The sequence below is a fragment of the Citrus sinensis genome, chromosome 3 (assembly GCF_022201045.2).
Source record: "Citrus sinensis cultivar Valencia sweet orange chromosome 3, DVS_A1.0, whole genome shotgun sequence".
NCBI lineage: Eukaryota > Viridiplantae > Streptophyta > Magnoliopsida > Sapindales > Rutaceae > Citrus > Citrus sinensis.
Window position 1 is genome coordinate 7,593,189 of NC_068558.1, and position 10,386 is coordinate 7,603,574.

Genomic DNA, 10,386 nt, shown 5'->3' on the forward strand with positions numbered 1-10,386 from the left:
ACACTAAAAAAAAAAAATAGCAAAGAGGGGAAGAGACCTCAGTAAAGTAACAAAAGACTACAAATCTTTCATCATGACTATCATGCTTCTCTCAATAACTGATGATTGTAGCAAAATGAGGGGATTCACGCACATATCGGCAACAATGACACTTCTCTATCAGGCCTGCATAAATTGTAATTTCATAATGCAAAAAAATAGGAATTCCATTTAAAGTCATAATTGGAGGCTTGTGAAATAATTGAGAAGGTCAAATATTATCATCATAGATAGTATTGCATTGAATGTGCAAGCCTCTATGATTGATGTGCCTTTGATCTTAATTAATTAAAAATAAAAAATATGTGAACCGTAGATATTTATTTAGATTTTTTTTTAATTCCTAAACTTAATTCCTTTTGATTTTTGAACGGCTGGCATAGCCACAAGAGTAATTACTATAATTTTTGGTAGAGAATATTACAGAGTAATTCTTATCCTGAGGTATATTTTTATTTCACATGTTATTAGCTTTTATTGTGAGGTATATTTTTATTTTACATGCTAGCCCAACTTAGATTCATATGATAACGTAGTAAATGGAATATTTTATCCGATTTTATCTAGTAAATTAGTAATATATAGATTGTTAATAAACTTATCATGATAAAAAAAAAAATTCTTTATCGAATGCCGCTAGTATCTGGTAGAAGAATTTTTATTTCCTTGTTGGGAAAAAAAATAAATAAATATGACAATTTTTTTTAAATCTCACTTATTTTTTAGACTAAAAATCTTACGATCAATGCAATGAATGTGATGTTTTATTTATCTTTATTATAGATTAAATAAATCACATGAATGGGAATTAAAATAAAAAATATGAAAAAAATTAATGATAAAAATATTTTGCTTGTACTTTTTTATGTTATAAGCATTTTCTTATAATAAATATATAAGAAAAATATTATGAAATGATAAAAAAAAATTATAAGATAAATAATAAAATATTTTTCTTGTACTTTTTACATGTAATTTTAAAATATTATAAATATTAATTATAAGAAAACGTTTACAAAATAAAAAAGTACAAGAAGTTTTCTATTATTATTATTTTTATTCATATCAAAACATATATTCTTGTTTTTAATACTTAATTTTTTTTATTTTAATTTCCATTTATGTGATTTGTTTAATCTATAATAAATATAAATAAAAGTGTATTTGAAAATAAAGACAATATTGTAAATTTATGCTGTCAAGAGATTATTGGTTATTATGAAAATAATAGAGGGTAAATGGTATATATTGATTATGAGAAATTGACAATCTTCCCTTATAAATAATTTTTAAAAAAAGAATAGTAATAAATGACGAAATTAAATTTGTCAATAATGAGGATATGAATTGGCAGTCCAATTACGAATGAGCACCACCGTTGATGTATTAAAAAGGAGCATATCTTATCATGTTGATTTTGAGGATCTTACTAATCACTACAATTGGATCAACTTTGGATCAAAGGGTAAACAGATTTTCCAGATAAAGAGGCAAATAAAAATAGGGAGATTGAATTTTCAAGCAGAGAATTCACATTAAATTTGATCGCACAAGGAATATTGATGTAACAACTTGAGATAATCAATATTGTTCTACTCTGATTGCATCTCTCAGCATTTCATAAGCATCTTTTGGCCGTGATACCTTCACACCAGCAGTGAACCAAAGTTTATCAGACTTGTAACTCTCAACAGCCACACCTGTGACTTTAACCCAAACAAGCACCTTAATCTTCATTCCTTCAACTCCAGACAGCTTTCCCCTTGACAATGTCCCTTTGACGCGAGTCGCGTATCTTACAACAGATGAGTCCTTGAAGCTCACCGCACATGGAGATGGCAAGTATACGATCAGCTTTGATCGCGATTCATCAAAGTCATAACATGTTATGTTCCGGGGAAAGAGTCCGGGGGGAATATTGCACTCGCGGAGAAGATCCGGCAATGCCTTAAGTGGCTTACCTATTTAAACAAATTGAAAAAATTAGTCAATAAGTTTGTTCATTTCTAAGAATGCGTGCATGTTATTGCTTGTTTGTTGAGTTGAATTGAGGTAAAAGTACTACATACCTTTGAGCATGCTGAATATCAATTTTGCCTTTTCCTCAAGAGTGTTTGATAAAGACTGGAATTGCAAGCAACACGTATGATAAAAACACAATAGGCATGAAGAAATGAATATATTGATGAAAGGCTCAAAACAATGATGCATTCATCGACATATCAAACAAGATCTTTGAGTAATTAATCAACAAGAAAAACAACCAAGAATGCAAGATTTGTTATGTTATATTAATAATGCAATTTGAAATAAAATATAGGGTGCGTTTGGGATTGAGGTGCTATGCTATAATTGCTGTGGAAAAAAATTTTAACTATGAAACAAAAATTAATAATATATAGTAAATGTAAATTTTAAATAATAATTTTGATAAAATTATTAAAGATATAATAGATTTTTTTATTATACAAATGGAAAATCATATCAACATAACTTTCAAGTTACAGCAGCTAATGTTCACCAAACACTTTAGTACTGTAGCTTTAAAGGTATAGCTGTCCAACCTCAATTCCAAACGCACCCATAATGTATTGTATAAATTATGAACGACACATATAGAGAGGTCTTGGGTAATGTGGGAGAGTTCTTCTTTGGCTTTCTTGGAAACCCAGAAGGTACCAACTTTTGTTAGTCTTTTCCATTTAATTTCTTTTTTCTCTTCACTCACAAGCTTTTCTCAGTTGAAGAATGAAAGAGAAGATTAGATGCTATTAGAGCTAGCCAGACCACAAGCTTCAGAAAATCTCTGTCTCTCTGCTAAAACGCTATACAATGGACAAACAAGATGTCCCTATGTGAAAAAATTAGATAAAAGTTATTAAAAAAAAAAGGAACATCTATGCAAGAAAATAAATAATTTCATTTAAGAACTTATTATCTGTATGTCGTGTGATTATAATTTACAAACTTGTAAATTCAACCAAAATCTTAATTCCGCCACTCCTCAAACCAAATTTTGAGGGAAAAAAAATCTTCTTTAATTTATATTTATGCATAGAGTGAGTTAGTAATTATTAATATTCTTACAAGTGATGCATTAGACTTCATTAATTAAAAAAATAAATTTTTTGTTAATGTATTTAAAAAATTAATAACATGACAAATTAGTCTATATTCATAAAAGGATTAATGAGTTTGTTAGACAAATAAAAACGACGCAAAACAGAAGTAAAAAATAGCAAATAACTGAATTTCAAGATAAATTTATTAAATTCATCAATTGTCTGACGAATAAAATTTTAAGTCCCTTTTATATGATAACCCTAGCATGTGAAATGACCTATACGGTTAAATTCCATTACTTAATAAGATCCTAATTACTGAAATAAAAAGAAACAAAACGAAAAAGAAAGCAAACGGCAATCTACTACGGTTGGGCAAATAACTTGATTTAGGTTTTGATCAAACACGAATGATGCCTCCAATTTGATCTGGTGGGATTTGGCGAATCGAATCGAATCGTGATCAAATTGGGTTAACACTAAATTAATTATTTAATAGGGGGTTTATTACATAATTATTTTAGATATAATCTCAGGAATGGGTAAATAACCTACCCAATCCGATTTGATAGCAGTAGTTTATTTTTATTTTTGTTTGTTTAATTTCGTGGCAGTAGTTTTTTTTTTTTTTGGTTGAAAATTGGTATAAAAAATATTAAAGTGGGATAATTACATCAAAATAATCTTCTAACAACTAAAATGATTTTTAAAAAACTCAAAATAAACAAAAAAACTTAAAATTAACCCTAATTTGAATATTATCCGAATCCACCCGAATTTGATTTTAATCCGAATCCAATCTGAACTCAACCTAAATTTTTTTTCTCCAATCTGCTCCAATCCAAATATAATTCTATTAGATTGAATCGTATTATAAATTTGGATTGAGTTCGGATAAATTTTTACCCATCTTAACCAATTGGAAACCCAGTCCAATCGATCTGAACTCATCCGAACCTGAATTTCTCCACCGATACAATCTACGTAAAAAAAGGTATAGCTTAAGCCAGCCTTCGATATTTTATAATTGGCATACAAAAACAGCTTATCTCTTTCGCATGCATTAATAGCTTGAAAGTTGAGAAAATGACGAATTTTTGTTTCTTTTGCTTTGCTGATAAATATGAACAGAATTGATAATTTTGCTGCTTGTCCATCTTGTTTTAAGGTCCGTGACAGTTTTATTAGTTGAGTTATAATTTTGAAGAGTGAGTAATACTACTCTTTCAAAATTGAAATATAAAATTTGTTATCTAAATAATTTGACACGTATTTAAGTAAAATTTAGAAGCACAACATTGAATTTAAATAAATAATATATGTTGTTTTAATTTATATTTATGCATAGTAGGTTAGCCTAGTGTGTGTAAAATGGAAATTAAAAGACATATAAAATTGGCCAAAAGTAGTCCCATAAAATTTTATTGTAATTATTAATATTCTTACAATTAAAATATTATAATTCATTAACTAATAAAATAAATTATTTGTTAATGTATTTAAAAAATTAATAACATGATAAATTAGTTTGTGTTAGAGTTAGCAAATTGCGGGCTTGAGTCAGCCTTTTTCAAGTATTAGACCAAGCCCAAATAATTTGTTCTCGGCCCAGGCCCTTCCAAAACCCATCCAAACTTAAATGGGTTGGAATTAGGTGGGCCTGAGCCGGGCTTGGGCCTATAATATTTTTTAAAAATAAATTTTTACTAAAGTTATAAATAATTTAAAAAAACTTAAATCAAGATGACTATCCAATAGATTAATAGTCAAATGCACAAAATAATACTAATACAATATACTAAAGAGCCATCATGCATAATTAATATTAAATGGTTGACGAATAAATTTATTTTGATTGCTATAACAGCACAATAATAGTTTTCATATTATTTTGATTTATTCCTCACTTATTGTCTAACCAATTAATTCCCATAAATTCAGAAAAATCTATTATTCCTTTCATAGCTCTTACATATTAAACATTTCTCTACTTAAAGATTGTTGGAAAACTATAATTCACATATGTTTGATTTAAGTCAATGACTGTAAAAGGAAAGAAACAAAATATTAATTCAAGTTTCAACAGTGACAAAATAAATAAAAATAGAAGAGTGTATTATTAACAAACCAATATATCCTTATCATTTCTCCCTAAAAGAAAAAAAAATCCTTATAACCAAAAAAGGAGAAAAATAAAAAATAAAGAACCTAGTTTCCAAAAAGAAAACCTACCACCCGTTTTGGGCCGGGCCGCGTTAAATCGGAATTTATTAAGACTGGCCCAGTTAGCAATTCTAGAAAGTAGAAACATGGGCTATGATGCCTACTATTAATCATTATGAAAACTCCTCCACAATGCCCAGGAGCTTTTTTTTTTTAATTTATAATTTTGCCATTAACCAGGCCCATTTAAAGCAGGCTTCAAATTTTAGGGCCATGTCCATGATTTTAGATAGGGACCGGGCTTAGAGCGTGTGGGCTTGGGGCTGCTTTTTTGCCAACCATACTCTATGTTCATATAAGGATTAATGAGTTTGTTAGACAAATAAAAATGATGCAAAACATAAGCAAAAAATAGCAAACAACCGAATTTCTAGATAAATTTATTAAATTGATTAACCCTCTCACAAATAAAGTTCTAAGTCCCTTTTATATGATAAACCTAACATGTGCAATTACCTATAAGGGTAAATTGGAATTGCTTAATAAAATTCTAATTACTAAAATAAAAAGAAACCAAATAGCAATCTACTAGGGATGGGCAAATAATTCAACTTGACCCGATCCGATCTGAAATTTTGGGTTCTGATTGAATGTGAATGAGGCCTCCAATTCGATCTGCTGGGATTTAATCGAATCATGTTAATACTAAATTAGTTATTTAATAGGGGGTTTATTAAATTACTATTTAAGATATAATCATAATTAAGTAAAATTTAGAAGCACAACATTGAATTTAAATAAATAATATATTGTTTTGAAGCTCACAATTACAGGAATTGAAAATTTATAGTTGTACTGTAAAGTTTGTGTTAAATTTTATCGTTCAAAAGTATGAAAAAAAAGGTGGGAATATTTCTACCCCAACCCACCCCACTTCTAAAAAATATTTACAATAAATACAGATTTTTTCTTATAAATACAAGTCAACAAAAAAAATTTATGCAATTAATCAAATAAATCATTCTTTTTTTTTCTTACTTAGTTTTTTTCTTTTTACTATTAAAGTAGCTTTAATATAAGTTCTATTTAATTATTTTACTTTATGACATAAAATGACCCATTGTTGTATCTAATACTTTAGGTACTTGATTTTGTGACTTATGATCTAACTTCTTAAATGAAGTCTAGTGATTTTTAATATTTTACCTGTAAATGACATAAATTTGATAGCCTAATAATTTAATGAGTATTTTCTCATAAAGACATTATGTTAGTTTAATTAAAAATTAATAATCATACTAATAAAGTAGAATTAACTATTTAGAAACAATGAATTTTGTATAAAATTAAAAAATTGTTGAAGTTAAATTAAATTTTTGATATTTTTATTAAAAATTAATAATCATACTAATAAAGTAGAATTAACTATTTAGAAACAATGAATTTTGTATAAAATTAAAAAATTGTTGAAGTTCAATTAAATTTTTGATATTTTTACCCTTTAAGGGTAAAATAGTCAATTCAAATTTAGGTTGAAGCAATCTTATTAGTTAAATATAATAAAAACATCTAAGTTACAACAAAATAAATTAAGATAAATTTAATTGATTAATGTTTCTGAATTTTTCTTTATTTGAACTTTTTGTAATTATTCTCTAAAAGTGTGATGAATTTACAGAAATTATGGGGTGGAAATATTGCCACAAAGGTGTTTTATTTATACAATATTGTACACTATTTTTTCACTACCAAATATAGATTTAGAGCATGTGTCCTTTTTTTAAGTATTATTTAATATTAATTATTGCATTTGATACAAATCAAATATTATATTTTTTAATTTATGTTTTAACTGAAAAATGAAAAAGATGCTCAACTCCACTGCAGACAATCATATTTTACTAAGAAATCTAAATAATCGATTAATATAAATACTAAAATATTTATTAGTAGACAATATACCAATAGCACATTATTTATTATTAAAAAAGAAAGCTGCTCAAGCGCAGTAAAGGCCCATATATTATACTAACAAGTTACTTGCTGCCACACATAATAACACGTCAATACTAGACTCTTTTAACTGCCCAAGATAATGCAAAGGCCACGGAGTCCCCACTAAGAAAACAAAATCAAAAGCAAAAACAAGCAATTCAAGCGACACTGCGCTTATGTTACCACCTGAGACAAATCTCAAGTGGAAACCTTATTCTAAAAATTAATTCAAGCCAAGCTGTAATATTTTGCTCACTCGGGGCAGCAATGGTACATGAAGAACATCTCCATGTCGCGGCCACAGTCTGCGCACTGCACCGTCCCTGGAATTGCCCCATTAACGCCGGCAAGGATAAGACGATTGCAATGCTTTCCAGGGTGAATTTTTTGCAGATAATTGTTGAGTGCTTGAATAAAACCGTTTCGAAGAGCATCATCTTGCCATTCATGAAATTTTTCCATGCAATCTATAGCCGCCGTGCCCTTAGCCCTTGCCGTTTCTTGTGTTTTTCCCCTCCAAAATATTGCCCATCCTTGATCACTGCTGTTTGGGAGAAATACGTCGACGAGACCAGGCATGGTGAGCAGATATCTGATGGCAGAGTTCTGCGAACCGGTATGTCCCGTAAAAGCCTGGTGCGCGGGGGAATAGGAGCAGAAATATCCTGCTCATCCGCGAGCACGTCATCCGCGAGGTCAATTTCCTGTAAGAGGCATAAGGCCATTCCGGCTCGAGGTCGAGAGGCGAGGAGACCCAACCGACGGCAGCTGGCAAGACAGGCTCCCCAGCCCGAGAATCTAGGCACGACAGCCACGCTTTCCCCAGAACCGTGGCGTAACACGCAAGATCCCGCGTTTGCCCATAACGCAGCAGTCAGAGCCCCATACCGTCTCGGAAAAAGCGGAAGACTGGGATTCAGGGGAAGCCTATAAAAAGGAAGCCAACGAAGGTAAGGGGGTTGGCATTTTTGGAGATTAAAACAAAAAGCAATTTTGATTCTAAAAGAGAGAAAAATAACCTAACAGCCATAACATTTGTGGCAAGCGTTCCCCGAACCTTCATATCTGACTTGAGCGTCGGAGGGTTTGCGCCGGGAAAACAACCGGCGTACCCTGACTTGTCTGTGTGCGCAGGAACCTCTGGAGAAGAAGCCTCGCGAGGAGACCCCCTGGTCGTGAAGAAGTTGATCGAGCAGACATCCTGGTCGTAGAACGAGGAGTACCGGAATCTCGCATCAACGACTGCCATCAAAACTAAGTAGTGTCATCATCTCTCGCATTATGTTGTCTTTTTCTACAGACATGCCATGTTGCAGTTTCCAGTAGAGCATTCTCTCCAATCGTGCCCAAAAGAACCACATTTTTGTGGCATCAATCACGATATGACTCGATTCCGTCTTAGTGATGCTGCTGCTGATTTCTTCCAGTCGCTTCTTTGCATTTTTCTTTCCAACATAAGCCATTCCCCAGTTAATTTGAGCTTTACTTGCTACATCTTTTGCTGAGTTTCTGAATTTTCTGATCCACGCCTCATCGTTACCTCCGTACAAGCATATGAATCTCTCTTCTTTCATCTGATAAAAGTACATTACATTTCAGTATTAATAATGTTAATATCACATTGACATACTAATATTGTTCGATGAAATTAATTGAAATGTAAGTACCCATTCAAGTATGGTTGCATCAATGTCACCAACAAGTAGCTCAAGTGTCCAGGGCTTTTCCTTCCAAAGTGCTTCTTCCGTTTCAGCAGTGAAAGGGAAGGCCGAAATTCCCCATATCCACAACGTGTGGAAAGCATTTTGGTTCAAAATCCTCCCTTGTGGATCCACTGACACTATGATCGCCTTCTTTGAGTACTTCCATTCCTCTTTGACGTACTTAATGACTGCAGGTTGAATCATCGCAGGATCTTGGATAGAGTACCATGGCATCCTTTTTTGTAGATTCTTAAATTTGTCCAAGGCTTGTTGCCTATCAATTGATCCGTCCACAATTGGAAGCCACACAATTCTACACTCTTTGCTTTCTTTGAGGTCTTTATACATATTACTAAGAAACAAAATTTCTTCTTGGGAAATATCATCAGGGCGCGAGATAAGTAATAACACATGCTTTTTCTTCAATACGTGAATTTGAACCTGTTTGCATAGATAGAAGTCTATTGTTTCAAATGCAATAACGGAGTTAATTTGTAGCCGGAAAAATGCATGTATAGAAAAGAATTTGGCAACAAACCGTGGTCCTGGTTTCACCATCCACAAGATCCTCAGCATAAATCAATGCTCTCAGAACCTTAATATTGTCCCGGTTATGTTTTCCAAGAATGCGCACGAGATTATTATATTCTTTAATTTGCCTAATCTTATCTGCGTCCATGGTAAGGATATATCAGAGGTGAAAAAACATTATAACTGGAACTTTCAAAGAGGGCAGAGATCAAACTTCCTAAATGTACATTCTTAAGGGCTCACCAATTTGTTGACGCCAAAACTCAATTTGCTTCGTGAGGTTCTCGGACACGTGTATGTTGCTGACCTTATAAGTCAACGTTGATAGTTCCAATTCATGGGTGGTTGATGGAGTGTACCTGAAATATAGTGACAGAGTTGGTATATATATACATGTATGAATGGTGATTAAATTGTGTTTGTAGATGCCTTACAAGCCTCTGAAGCTTAAAATTCGTGAATTGCAAGCTACAATACTTCGAAAGGTCCAATATGCAGCATGGTAATGATCCTGGTCCATGGACATTGCTTTTCCGTCATTTGAAATATATCGAGAAGGTAGCTGCTTGAACTCAACAATGCAATTTGTTAAATCCAACATGGCCCCGATGAGATTGTTGAGTTCATCAAATTGGGGCTTTAAAGCGTCATAACCCGTTGGAATTTCTGGCAGTTGCTTAAGCACAGCCACAGAGTTGGCAAGTGAGTTCTGCGTGCAGAGCTGAGCAACAAGCCAGAATTCCCCGTAATTCACAGCAAAAGCTGCTAAGGATAGCACCATTTTTGCATCCCACGAGTAGCTGGAAAGAGTCTTGAATAAAGCCATAGTTGTTGCAAGTGCATCTCCTCCTCCCTTGCATGATATCTGAAGGTACATGTATGCAAATTTAATG

The 10,386-nt window shown here is 31.9% G+C and overlaps 2 protein-coding genes across 3 annotated transcripts; both read right to left on the reverse strand.

The window, feature by feature from the left end:
* Positions 1-1,440: 1,440 nt before the first annotated feature.
* Positions 1,441-7,721, reverse strand: LOC127901440 (uncharacterized protein At5g01610-like). The gene is made up of 5 exons (XM_052438762.1): positions 7,516-7,721; positions 7,340-7,382; positions 2,651-2,770; positions 2,109-2,163; positions 1,441-2,000 (listed from the first exon to the last, which is right to left on the reverse strand). The coding sequence occupies exons 1-5, from the start codon at positions 7,719-7,721 to the stop codon at positions 1,621-1,623; spliced, it is 804 nt and encodes a 267-aa protein (XP_052294722.1). The 3' UTR covers positions 1,441-1,620.
* On the reverse strand, positions 7,269-9,394 carry LOC127901329 (protein SIEVE ELEMENT OCCLUSION B-like). 2 transcript variants are annotated; one of them, XM_052438433.1, is made up of 3 exons: positions 8,927-9,394; positions 8,279-8,833; positions 7,269-8,186 (listed from the first exon to the last, which is right to left on the reverse strand). In XM_052438433.1, the coding sequence occupies exons 2-3, from the start codon at positions 8,506-8,508 to the stop codon at positions 7,727-7,729; spliced, it is 690 nt and encodes a 229-aa protein (XP_052294393.1). In that variant the 5' UTR covers positions 8,509-8,833; positions 8,927-9,394; the 3' UTR covers positions 7,269-7,726. The 2 variants fall into 2 exon arrangements, with proteins under 2 accessions (XP_052294393.1, XP_052294392.1); XM_052438432.1 differs by having other exon boundaries at positions 7,269-8,833.
* Positions 9,395-10,386: the final 992 nt, after the last annotated feature.